The sequence below is a fragment of the Cladophialophora bantiana genome, assembly GCF_000835475.1.
Source record: "Cladophialophora bantiana CBS 173.52 unplaced genomic scaffold supercont1.14, whole genome shotgun sequence".
Taxonomy (NCBI): domain Eukaryota; kingdom Fungi; phylum Ascomycota; class Eurotiomycetes; order Chaetothyriales; family Herpotrichiellaceae; genus Cladophialophora; species Cladophialophora bantiana.
This window is the reverse complement of record NW_015971588.1, coordinates 771,161-784,431: the sequence shown is the minus strand read 5'-3', so window position 1 is coordinate 784,431 and position 13,271 is coordinate 771,161. Positions and strand designations below refer to the sequence as shown.

Sequence of the window (13,271 nt, the reverse complement as noted above, 5' to 3'; positions counted from 1 at the left end):
TTTGGCAGCCAACAAATTGGAGAAAGATGGTCTTCTGCCGCCGTTGGCATGATGCCGGAGTTACACCGGATGGCATTTGGTGAGGGTAACCACCTGGGTCCGCGGACAATGTGCCGAAAGCAGTCTTCTTTGGCGTGCGGGATGTTCATGTTTCTTGATAGAGCAAATAGACACAGACAATATCGTGAGCAACACATTCGGGAACCCCACGAGAGAGGCTACTACATATGGATATACATAGTCAGTGATAGAGATCCGACAAGATCAAGTCGACCTCGACGGAGGCTGAACAATACGAGGTACCAAGAGGTACATACCAGGCCCTCAAGACACTATTCACCGACTCCTCGTATTCTGTGTGACATTAAATTTCCATCTTTTCACCCACGTTCTTTTTTCTTGGAGCTCCAATTCTGCCAGTGATGTTTTCCATGACAATGGTGACAACTAGGGCCCAGGATGGCAGAGTACGTTCCTCTACCTGCAGCAATGGGTGCTACGTCCTTTGCCCCAGCCGCAATGTTGCCATCCAAGAATTCCAGAACACCTTCCATGAGCCCTCTCGCCTGTGAGAAAAAGGCCCCGACCCCTCCAACTGGATTTCTCAACCTCATCCTCAATCAAGCACAAGATCATGCTGCAGTGACCTCTGATCCGCCTCGAGAGGAATTACGCTGGGCCGGCAAGCAAGTGGGACAATGGATCTCGCAGCCTCAGCCAGCAATCTTTGGGCCTTCCTACCAGCTACGCCCTCAAGGCGTGCTCGTGCATGCTTCTCCCCACAATGAAGCGGGACAATGGACCTCACATCGCCAGCCAGCAACCTTCGCACCTACCCACCAGCCGGCCCCCCAAGGCGTGTCCGAACATATCTTCCTCAAGAATGAAGCCGCAGCCACGCAACCCGTGGATCGACGGGCCCTGCGAAGAATGTCCCAGCACGTTCGAGAGGGACAGGCTACACCCGCGGCCAGCCCGAAGCGCCCGGCCTCACCACCCTCTGTATGGGCATGTGTCCGGAAACGAAGGCAATGCGGTAGCGAAGACCCCACGGACATGGTACCCGAAGCTGAAATCTCTCCGAACCAGCATGTCGATGCCGTCCCTACGAATGCGGCTGATGGACGAGGTGTCGATGACGGCGCCCTTGCTGCACGACGAGCCTTGGGAACGCCAAATCCTTCCTTCCAGCATGTTTATTGCCATGGCAGGACTATGATGGCGGATCTGGGCAGCGCACAGGCTTCTACTCTGACAATACCAGTGTCAAGACGCTTCTCAAATTCCATCAAAGATCTTCTGAACACGACGGTGATCACTACAACACCAAGAACAATCGAGATGCCGGCACCAACACTCGTCTCAGCCAACCGAATCGCCAACAAAGATGATCTTCTGGAAACGGTAGTGATCTCTACAACACTAAGAACAAATGAGAACGGCCAAGCACCGAAACCTGTCCCAGGCAAACTAATTGCCCGTAAGGATGATCTTTCGGACACGGCAGTGGTCGCCAGAGAACCAAGAACAAGCGAGAGCTCTGCACCCGCCGATTGCACAACAAAACCAGACACAAATGAAACAGAGTCCCAAGTTCCCAAAAATGTCGAAAATATCGACACAGGCCGCGAAAATGTCGACTCCAGCACTCAGTTACTGTTCTCGCAGCCGCCACTCGAGGAGGGTTTCACATCCAACGACTCGCCGCCTGCCCCAAAGCCGGTTGTAGAAGAGCAAGATCTAGTTGCGACGCACACCCCAACCCCCTTATCTCAAGAGCTGATTGTGGTTTCTGGTGGCCTCTCTGTTTCGAACCCAGAGGCACCGTCTCCGCCACTCGCCCAAGAGGAGAACCTAGAAGAACAACATCTCTATGTGGTGAACCTTTCAGCCCCTCTGTCTCAAGAGTCGAGAGTGGTTTCCGATCGTCCTTTTATCACGAGCTTAGAGGCGCCATCTCCGCCACCCACCCAAGAGTCGAATCTAGAAGGGCAAAATCTACTTACGGTGAATAGCCCATCTCCCATATCTCAAGAGCTACCTCCTGTTATGAATCTAGAGGCACCAACTCCGCCACCACAAGGAGTGACTGAACCAGAAGTCGCCACTGAAGCCATCGCCATAGTCCCTGCGTCGGAAGGTCAAGCACAAGGAACGCCAGAAGTCCAAGCAAATACGGCCGGTACATTTTCAAGCTTGGGCACAACGGATCCGGCTGATGCGTCCACTCGAATCAAAACAATCAAGGATCTTTCGGTGAGAGCGTCAATCCCCCAAACTCCTGTAATCCCCAGCACCCCTGCTCCTCGGGGCCGTCTGCACTCTCGAGAGTCTCTTCATCAGCGAGATGTCTGGTCAAAACCGACGCCAACATCGCTCCAACAGTACAGAACCCGACTTTTGAACCGGGCTCCCCGAACTGCGAATTGGGGCGCACCTGGGTCTCGGAAGAAAAAGTTCGTCGGCGTGTAAAAGTGGCAGTGTTGCCATGTTTTCTGAAGTGGCGAACAGCCAAAATCGTGAGGATGCATGCGGCTGAATTCATGCCTCTCGGTTTTCGCATGTCATGGTCTATGTCCCCCCCCGGGGGCGGGCGGGGGGGGGGGGGGGGGGGGGGGTGCGACCAAGGGGCGACATCATGGCGACTATCCTTTCCGGTATCTCGCAGCAAAGATCCCGGAAAGGTTGGAGAAATGTTCATCAGCACATTCACCACATTCGTTTTCTGCAAGCCACGCGGGATAATGGGGGCAAAGGACTTCGGGGGGTCATTCGTGGAGGCGTTGGGCAGCATTGCATTTACTCTCTCGGGTCCAGTCCATGTTCCGTGTTTGTAAGTTGAGGGAATTGTGAGCGTCGATCGCTTCGAGTAGCAAAGCAGGATTCTGCCATCCCAGATCTGCGTCCTTTGCCCCTCAGTGGCCGCAACTCTGGAGAAGAGAAAAAGGACATATCTGTGAAGATGCATTGCATGTACAATGGGACGTGCCTTCTGTGTGACGCGGGGTTAGACTGCTGCAGGCCAGGACAGGGTAAGGAAAGGCAAGGTAAGGCAGGGCAGGGTAGGAAAAATACGAGGTTCAGCAGCACAGATTCTGAGAGGCCGGATTCCGGTCAGGACGGACGTAATACGTAGGCAATATGGGAACACGAAAGGGTGTGCACGCATGGATGTCCGCAGTAATGTATCCTGGGACATTGAGTATCGCTCCATCCACCCTTCAGCCTCCCAGCCTTCACCCATCGGGCAGCAACGCGCCGATCTGGTCGAGAGATTCCAGAATTCGAACTCGGAACCGGCCCGGGCAGTCCGGTCGATCTGGTAGTTATTCTGTCTGTCACTCAGTCACCCAAGTTACCAAGTTACTTAATTGACCGCTGGTGCTGGTGCTGGTGCTGATACAAACTTCGATCCAGTGTCACTCGCCACATGCAGCACCAGCGGAGCGCACGGCGCATAGGAAGGGGAGTGAGAGAGTCGCACCAGACGACTCCCTTGGCATCCGACGCCGACTTGGACGCCATGCCATGCTATGCTCCAGGGTGGCGTAGGAGTAAAGTATCCGTGTCCCCGTAGGTGATGGGACTTGGCACCGCCGTCTATCTATCTATCTGGTCTGTGGAGTTCGTTATTCGTATATCCGGGAATTGATCGAGCGATTCATTAGCGGAAGAGGAAGAGGAAGAGGTATATATTAAAAATAAATGGGTTAATGAATAGCGTACATCGTGTGTCATATATGATATTACACAGCATAGTGTGGAATTAGGTTGTTCTCCTTACTTACAAGGTGCTTCGTCGCGACGCGAAATCGTTATATTACATGATATTCCAATAGAACAGTGGCGATCTTCGAAGAACAAGCATCAGGAAAAATAGAGAAAAGGGGGAGCAGTAGTAATGATACGAGAAGATGGCGGACGAATTCCTGCTCCTGTTTCCCTGTCCCTTCCGAACAAGGATATTTCAACACGCTCCGCCCCGCCCCGTGACCGCTCGGACGGCGAGAGTCTCGATCCTCTTTGCGTAAAGGTCCATCGAGTGGACGAGGGGATCGCCAAAGACGACTTGTCGGAGCTGCTCATCTTTGACCAGAGAGGCAGTCACGTCCGCCTCCTTCGCACCAGGGCGGTCCGGCACACGTAGCACCACGAGACGACCTGCATTCGACAATGTCGCAGCAGGGACGTCCCACCATAACCTCCTTAGTAGAATGGACGGATGTTTGGATCTCGGGGGTTTAGGTTTCTTCGGCGCGGGTGTAAGTGAGAGATCGAGTCTCGACATAGACGCCCCGAGCGCCGTCAGCGTCGATACTGAGTACGGCTTGGGTTGGTCGGACGGCAATGATGGGATTGGTCGCGAAAGGAGGTCAACGAGGCTCTTGACGTATGCCTTCTCGGCCCGTACAACGGGGTCGCCTTCGTTCAGAAATGAGTGAAACAGGCATTTGCGTAATCGTCCATCGGCAGTTTCGGGCTTTTGTAGCGGCAAGAGAGTAACAGGGGGAGCTCCGAACGTGACACAATGGACTCTCTTAAAACAGCCCGTGAGGATGTTGAGTTCAGATTGAACGGTCTCGGCCAGCATGTGGGCGTATAACAGGCTCGCTACGGCTCCGCCGGCAGAGTGGCCCGTGATGAGAAGGGAGCAGCTCGATCGAGATGGATTCTCTTCCAATAAGTGTCGAAGTCGAGCCGCAATCGGCTTGACCATGGCTCTTGCGACTCGCAGAAAACCCGAGTGGCAGAGATTGCCCTGGTCGTCCAGAAATCCGACCGGCGACACGGGTTCCGTATCAAAGTTGACGCCCCAATCGCGCACACTGAACAAACTTGTGCCACGGATGGCGAAGACGATGGTCTTCTTGTCATCGCACGGGATCGACTTGATCACCATGGCCTTTGTGCCTAGGCGGCCATCTGCCGAAACAAAGTCCTTGCGTTCTGAGGAGGATTGGGGAGAGGCGTATGCGCTGTTTGAGTATTGTGCCGCGAGACACAGGAGCGGCCATGTTGGTATGTAGACTCGAAATGGTTGCAGAGACACCGGCAGTCGAGAGTTCATGTACAGGTCAAGTTTCGAGAAGACGTTCGTCTGCTTCTGTCGCGCTTGTTTCCTCTGTCTCGGTTGCATCTTCTCCACGCCTCCAAGGGCCCGCGTCAAATCCCGATCCGTGCCCTGTGTCTCTGCAAATTCGGTGGAGGGGTACTCTCCCACGGTGATCATCAGCTCTTTTTCTGACCCTGAAAATGCATCTTCATCAATGAGCGATATGACATTGCCTAACGTGTCGTCGATCCTGTCTCGCAACTCAACAGGCATGGGAGCTCCCGGAGTGCCAACGTCCACATCGTGTGGTGAGGGATGTGACCATGTATGCTGAGGTTGCAGAGGCATCGTCCGGTATTCTGGCTGGATGCTCTGAACCGTCGGTAGAGAGATGGTAGAGGTCATGTAAGAGTACGAGGCTGGCGTGAACTGCGTCGCAGGCTGCGATGCCCATTGAGGTTGTGGCTCTCCGTAGATGGCGGGAGAGGTATTCAGAGCATAGGGCGGGGGATGTGGAGGAGCGACAGGAAAAACCGCAGCTGGAGGTTCAGCATATCGGCGGCGCTTGCGGGCATCACTGAAGAAAAAGGGCATTCTGAGGAAACCAGCTGGTGCGTGGATCGGTCTGGATTCGTGTCAAAGAGCACGAGGTAGGGGGTATTGCTTTGCACTCACTCAACTGGTTGTCCATGAGCGGCGATGAAGCTCTCAAGTACCTAGTCTCGCAGTCTCATTACTCTCTCTCCCCCCATGTTGCCTTGTTGCCTTCGTTTGCCCGGCCGATGCAAGCCAGTGTCACCCGCCCAAGAAGCTCGGAAGTGTCGGGTTCCCGCGTCTGCGCCACGCTGGAGACCCAATCATCACGGCGCAGTGCCATTTTTGCAAAAGATCGTCAATTGAATTTGGCTGTGTACGTGCAGTGATAGGCACAAGCCTGGCCTTGGTTGACATGCCCTACAAGCCTGATGGACGCAAGAGGTAAGCCTCTGTGACATTTTTAGTTGGTGATCTTCGCCCAAGCGGAATCGATGATATCGATTAGAGGCTCGTTTGATGGGTTACCCCTGAATGCAGTGCTTTAGGCGCTGTCTCTGGGGGTTAACGCCTAATGCTACGAGTTATTACGAGCAGGCGAACCCCAGCTCAGCCCCTCTCCTGTACACAAGTACCTTGAGAGTTGGGAACACAGGAATTTTGCTTGCGTGAGTCTAACTCGCTGACAAACACATCAAATAACATTCTGCTGCTGCCACCTTGGAAGAATAAAATCTAGGATGAAATTGCATTCGTGCCGTCCTGAAGGGCCGCACGTACGGCGTACAAGAGCCCTTCTTCAAGTCTTCGCTGATAGATAGATGATATCGAGAGCAGCTAAAGCACAAGGTGATGTCAAACATTTGACGAACACTGTCACCTAGTTGCTATAGGAAAGGACTTATCCTAGAGCAACGCCTTGGTTTATCCTGTCACGCGTGAGTGTCTCAATTGTATTGTCCTATCACCACCTGCTCGAGTAATAACTCATATGGACTTGGTCAAATTCGGCTGTAGTCAGCCACGAATCTGTGGAGAGAGTCTCTGAAAGGCGTCTTGAGCTGCATTGAAACGCGCCTTTCGCAAAGGTATGTGAAGAGCAAGAATCTCACCAGCGATCACATTGGCAGCAGAAGACGAGGCCAGAAATACATGGTTCTTGCTCGTCGTGCAAGGCCGGAATCGCAAGGGATCTGAAGGCTTGAAGCCAAAAAGGCGAAGAGATCTCGATGTTCCAGCCCAATATCAGCACACAAATCGGACCTGCTGCCATCAAGGTGAGAATGTCATGCATGTACCCGGCTCGTCCGATGCTGAAGCATGACATGGTTCTCGAATCAGACATCCAGTTTGCCGCCGCCGCGGCCGGACGCGGGCTCTTGGTCAAGTGTAAAGGGACCTGGTCCTTCAGTGACGATTCCTAAAAGTAGTAGGTACAACCGTTGATACCACACTGTCAACGGAAGCATGAGGAGTTACTTCTCTATCATAGTCTCTAGGTCCTGAGCGAGGCAACAGCCCTCTGCATTAGATCCGCATATGGCCTCGTGCGCAATATAATCCTTAAAGAGATCTAGATCCATGCCTGAACAGTCTGGATTTCGGCAGAGTTGACGTCGCAGTCAAAACATGAAATGAGAACCATATTGCTCCAGAGCCAGGTCAATCTGTCCACTTGGTGTCCTATCAAATTGCCCAGCTGTTGCAATTATCAATTTAGCCGGATAGTAGGTGCTCGATTCAAATTAAATAGCACTCATGTGAGTGGTCGCAATCTGCAGCCTCCGCGTCTCGTAAGGTCGGACAATATCCATGCAGTGGTACGTTGCGAAGGTCGTCCATTTTTTTTGTGGATAGCTTTGTCGGCGCAATTCCACGGAAAGAGGGCGTCGTATATCATCACCATGTGGTCCAGGTATGGAGCCTCCGCTTCACGGACCAATGTCTCCTGGTCCAGTGGAGTCAAAATGTATCAACAATCATGACGAATCGTATCATGCTGCAGTGCTGCTAGGAAAGACATTCAGTCGCGGGTTGGTACGGGGGCAGAGCAGAAGTCACGCATTGGCAACCAACACCGCAAGAGTGTTGAGAAAAGTCGCGACTTGCCGCTCAGTTCCAGAGAACCCTCGGAAATCAGCACAGCAGGATGTCAGTGACCTCTTTAATAAGCATGCATGGGACCCGGGGCAAGATGAGATGACAAAGTGCAGCTATGCCGCGTCGGGACAGCGAAAGACGCGGGAGGGGTACAGGTGGCTCAAGCATGCGTCTCAACGCGGGGAGCTGTCGATGAGAGACTTCGTCGTGCTTACCGAGTACTGTGATATGTCTTCGACCTGACTGTGCAATACACACGTGGACGTTGGAGGTGCATCGAGCGACATCAACATCTGTCAGCAACGGACACGAAATACCAGAACAGCTGTGCGGGGCTCGAGGCAGTTCTCGGACAATAGTTCCGAAGCCCCAGTCCTCACTTCATACTACCTGAATCCTTGATGGGCCTGAAGAACTTTTCAAGGCTGCTCATCTCGGGTGTCGAATAGGGGGAGCGGAGCTTCAACGGCTGCTCCGGTGGCTCGGGCTCATCTCGAAGCTTGGGGCACATGTACATTATAACTGGGACGGGGCAGACAGAGTGGCCTGTTGAATCTTGACTGCTGGGGATTTTCTTGATCTTCGATACTGTGGTGCACTTCCGAGTCCAATGGGCATGTCACCCGGTGTCTGTTAGTCAGCTAGATACTGAGAAGACAACCAACGATGTAATAGCTAGAAGCGAAGACCAAAGAGGGATAACTTCTAAGGATCAAAGCCCCCCTCGAAGAGAGCGACGAGACGGTTCAATATATGTCGCCAATCGAGCGATGACGGATGCATTGGCGCTATGGACCACGAAGGACCGCCGCGGACCACCGTGGACCACCAGGCCTTGTTGGCCTTGTCTCGGAGAGGGAAAGAAAGTCGTACCACCAGCCATTTCGTACAATTCTGACCTTTTTTTATCTATGTCGATCGAAGAAACACACTGCAATCGCTGTTAGCATTGCTCGCCGTCTCCCGTGCCCTGTTTGTTTCCCCGGTTCCTGAGGCGTGGCCCATTAGGATTTTCTATCCGCATCAACGATCGCCCACCTCGACAGTGTTTTCGGCGGGCATCCAAGCCTTCTCGCCCAATGATTTCGAGGGTCACACCTTCTGAATTCGAGACAGCAGCGCAACATTCGACTTCGCTAATCCGATGCAGCAGATTCAAATCGATCTGGCCGGTAAAACAGAGGCTCAAATTGAACAACTGGCACACAATCCGACGTCAACCATGAGGCATGATAATAATAAGTCTACAATGTCCCAGCTTTCCTTCTTTCTCCAGACGATTGCGACTCTATCTTCTCACCGAACCCCCAGATCCCCTTCCGTAAATCCACGCGTGTGTCGTCCTCAATCGACATGTCCAAGAGTCGACATCCGACGGTTTACCTATTTGTGAACAAGGACAGAGCGTCTGCGTCTCTGTCCAGATGCCATGGAAAAGACGCCTCGGCTATCCTCAGCCATGTCCAGTCCTGCCGCAACCAGAAGAACAAGCAGCTGCACATGTTCAGAGTTGAAGACACCACCGAGTTAGTAAGAGGCCCAACGCCGCCATCGCCTCGAAAGCAATCCGTCGGCTACAGGCACCGTTCACCGAGATCAACCCCACCACTGCGAAGTGAGACGCCACAAACGCCTAAGGACCGTGCATTGGCTAGGCCTAGCGAACCCGAGCCTGGAATCCGGTCAGCAAGCTCTCCCTCTCCTCGGGCCACTTCTCCGGGGAACTCGCCCGAAGTCGAGGAACTACTGCAATATTTCAACTCCCTATGTTTAACCCCAGAGTCACACGCCCATTCACAAAGCCAAGATCTCTTCACCCAGATCGTCTCTTCCGAAGATTTTTCAAACTTCTCAAGACGGATCGTGGGAGGAATTCACGGATATGCTATGCTTGCATGCACAGCCGCGAGGATGGGGGCCGATATGCCCAGCCGTCGAGAGGAGTTCGAGATAAAGGCAACCAAGTACATGCAACCGTCTCTACAACGGCTGCGCGAACAGCTTGCTGGTCCAAACACGAGAACATTGACCGACCGACAAATCCTGCAGGAAATGCTCCTGCACTGTGTCACGAACTGGTACCTTCAGGACCTTACGGCTGCCCAAACGCACCTAAAGGCTATCCACTGTTTCACCGGGTGTCTTGATGTCTCCAACGGCTCCGATCGGAAGTTGATGGCTATAATCAACAGGTGTGGTCTTTTTATCGCCAATAGCATACGCGCCGGGCAGAAGTCGCATCCCAGCTCGTGCCAGAGAACACAATCCTTTGCGGCTCGGGGGTTATGCCGGGTGGTCTGAGGAAAAAAAAACTGCGGCTCTCCATTTTGTGGGCTTCTCTCGAGGAATGGACTGCAGAAGATAGCAGGCTATCTATGCATGTTAAACCAAGGCCAACCGAGCATGATCAACCCAGTACGTCTTTTGAGAAAGTCGCGGAGTTGATATCCGACTTACTAACGGGGGAGCGGGACAACAAAGCCGCTGGTGCCGCCAACCAATATGTTCTTGGGCGTCGATCGGCGATGATCAAGGGTCCATGCTAAAGGGTTGCGATCGACGGATATACAGATGCGTCTGTAGTCGTGGGGTATTGTGTGTCACTAATCATAGCTTGCAAGCTTGAACACCATACCCATATCCAAGGCACCGCCATGAATGAGCGCAACATGCTGCTCATTACCCACTGGTGTCAGAGGGCGGCTGGACATGTTGACATTTGAGCAGGGCGTCGTTTGGTCGAAGGCGCCAGGCCTCACTGCTTGGGATTCAGGATACCTTTCTGTTCTAGACATTCCACTCCAACACGATGAGACTGAAACTCTGTTCGAGCTTTTCTGTGTAAAGGCGCATTTGCTTCTTGAGAGATACCTGTGAACTTACCCGATGGGTTCGCAGGCCCAACAGCACTGCTGTCTTGGTTTCCGAACAACCATTTCGCTCGCCGACTGCCAACATCTATACCCAAGGCTGACCCTTGTCCAGTCACGTACACTCAATCCCTCGACATTGAATGCAGCCGCTAAGCGAGCACATGGAAAAGGGAACATGTGGAGCTCCTATGATGCAACCAATGGGGCATCCTCGTTGGACTAGAGTGAGGACCGTCATGCAGCATCAGCCTTGCATGGTTCTGCTTTCGTAGAGAGACGCTACCAAGTAACTGGTACATTGGAGAGCACAAGTTCTCGAAGGAACTCCAGTGGCAGTTTGAAGCAGTGCGAGAATGCTCCGGAACCTATTATGTGGGATTCACCTTGACCTCGGTTTCGTCGAGCGATTTGAGGCTTGTCATGCAGAAGGCCGTCGCCGAGAATCTGGGGCGACCCATTTGGAGCAGGATGAAGCCGTCACTGTACTGGGTAGAGGCTGGCGACGTATCTATCCTCTGACCATACTGTAGAAGAACGTGATAGCAACCACTTGGGCCTTCGACGTTGTGTTTCGGAAGAGCCATATGTTGGGGGGACGTTGGACCAGCTCTGGTCGCCAAATCAATGCCTAAACATTGCATTTCGACCCACATCGACTAGAGAATCTTGCATGGACCTGTGGAAAATCAAGAAAAGCCCCCTTAAGGACTTTGGCTGGCAGGAGACGGATTGGTGCCAGGAGGCCGTGTCGGGTGTTTGAGATTCATTGCCGCAGTAACCAAGACTCCGTTTATCCGCTGTTCCTCCACAACACACTAGTGCCCCCAACACCATCCACACAACCACCAAAGATTGACCGCCCGCCGTTATTGTTGCTATCATGACCGACTCCGAGTAATATCGGGTACGAGGAAAGCGCCCACGTCCAATCTTCAACGTGATTCCATACCGAGGACAGCCGCCCGACACGATCTGGCATTCAATCCCCTCATCGGAGCCTCTATGCAGCCTACTTGATCGGTGCAGAAACACGGCAAGGTCTCACTTAGAGACGAGGGCAGTTCTCAGACCACCAGCTGATGACGTCAGCAGCAGCACGCAGTCACCTCAGTCACCTCAGTCACCTAAGTCACCTAAGTCACACCAGTCAAAACATCGGTCGCCTAGTCGGTGCCCAGCTGGAGCTGAACTTTGAGCCATTCAGATTCCTCGCCTCTTGGGGAGGACAACCGGGGAGGAAAAAGCAATCCCGCTAGCCTGACTGATGCGCTGTCCAAACAAAACTTTTTCAGCTGGATAAATTTTATTGCTGTGATCGATTCTATTCATTGAAATCCATCCCGTCTGAGCAAGACCATCAGCCATGTCTACGCGTGGAGACGACCGCTCCTACAAGGTCGTCTACTCAAGTCGAACCAGAGACGAGTACGATGAGCGAATCCCATCCCGAAAGCCGAGGCGGGACTACGACTACGATGACGAGCACCGCGTGGAAAAGTCGTACTCCCGCGATTATCGTGATGATCGCATAGAGATTGACAGGAGGTCCAAAACCAGTGACACTCGGACCCAATTGCCTCCGTCTTCCAGTACGACCAAGACCACTTATGAAATCGGCCGGGACAGAAACTCCGAAGCATATGTCAAACGTTCCAACGCTGTAGTGATTGATCGACCGCACGATCATGGCCGATACGAGTATGAAATTCTTCGACCCGAGCGGAGAGAAGATGGAACTTATGTTGTGGATCTTGGTGGTGGACGTTCTCACGACTACGTCGTTGATGTCGACTCGAGGGGTTATGATCGACCGCCGCGTTCGAGATACGGCGATCTACCAGCAACAGCTTCCAAGAGGGTGGATGATGTGCTCACGTACGAGATTACTCAAGGCGGGGTTCATGATCGAACAGTGAGAGACGTGCGGTACAAGGATGTTCAAGTTACTGAAGAAATCGACAATGACTCCCGCTACAACCGCCGAGGTCGCACGTCGGAGGCTTACGTCGACGATATCGCTCCACCGAAACGACTGAGGAGTGCAATGCGCGGCAGAAATAATTCGCCGCCTTCGCTTGTAGAACGACGGAGTGAACACAATGTGGGGTTCTACAGAGATCAGATCAGTCACCACGATGCCAGTGAAAGCAGGCATGAAAGGCCAGGCGCTGAGGCACACTTGGCTGGTCGATACCTTGTTGGCAATGGAGAATATGAGGATGAAGTCTATGCGGCTGGTTACACTCGCCGCAACAGAAGCCGAAGCCGCTCCCGAGGAAGGTACGGTCCCCAGAGGAGCGATCCAAGACTCCATGAGCACGATGAATACGACGAAGAGCGACGAACCTACACCGAGGAGACGATGCGCCAATATGAGTACGAAGACGAACAACGCCCGTATCCTCCACAAAGAAGCCATTCCAGAAGACGACACCACCGCCATCATCGTCGTGATGACGACCGGGACAGCTACTCGGAGTATGACACTGAAGTAGTCAAGCGGACCACAAAGGAATATTATCGATGAGATTGGGGCAGCTAGGCCTGTGCTTTTGGTTTGCCATCTCTCCTCGAGATGTGACTGGCATTTCCTCGGAAGGGGGTTGACTATCTTCATTGCTACCTATGGTATTTCAAAGGCTTGGGAAAATCTCACGGGCATAATATCTGGGTATTGTGTTCCTTTAAATCCCGCCTCGACATCATCCGCG

At 53.0% G+C, this 13,271-nt stretch overlaps 4 protein-coding genes across 4 annotated transcripts; 3 read left to right on the top strand and 1 right to left on the bottom strand.

Moving 5' to 3' along the window:
* Positions 1–489: 489 nt before the first annotated feature.
* Positions 490–2,472, top strand: Z519_09080 (uncharacterized protein; the record flags this gene model as incomplete). Its single annotated transcript, XM_016766805.1, has 1 exon — positions 490–2,472. The coding sequence occupies one exon, from the start codon at positions 490–492 to the stop codon at positions 2,470–2,472; it is 1,983 nt and encodes a 660-aa protein (XP_016617103.1).
* A 1,495-nt stretch (positions 2,473–3,967) lies between these two features.
* On the bottom strand, positions 3,968–5,647 carry Z519_09079 (uncharacterized protein; the record flags this gene model as incomplete). Its single annotated transcript, XM_016766804.1, has 1 exon — positions 3,968–5,647. The coding sequence occupies one exon, from the start codon at positions 5,645–5,647 to the stop codon at positions 3,968–3,970; it is 1,680 nt and encodes a 559-aa protein (XP_016617102.1).
* A 3,393-nt stretch (positions 5,648–9,040) lies between these two features.
* Positions 9,041–9,988, top strand: Z519_09078 (uncharacterized protein; the record flags this gene model as incomplete). The annotated part of the gene is made up of 1 exon (XM_016766803.1): positions 9,041–9,988. One exon carries the CDS (start codon positions 9,041–9,043, stop codon positions 9,986–9,988), a length of 948 nt encoding a protein of 315 aa, XP_016617101.1.
* A 1,935-nt stretch (positions 9,989–11,923) lies between these two features.
* Z519_09077 (uncharacterized protein) lies at positions 11,924–13,087 on the top strand (the record flags this gene model as incomplete). Its single annotated transcript, XM_016766802.1, has 1 exon — positions 11,924–13,087. One exon carries the CDS (start codon positions 11,924–11,926, stop codon positions 13,085–13,087), a length of 1,164 nt encoding a protein of 387 aa, XP_016617100.1.
* Between the last annotated feature and the right edge of the window lie 184 nt (positions 13,088–13,271).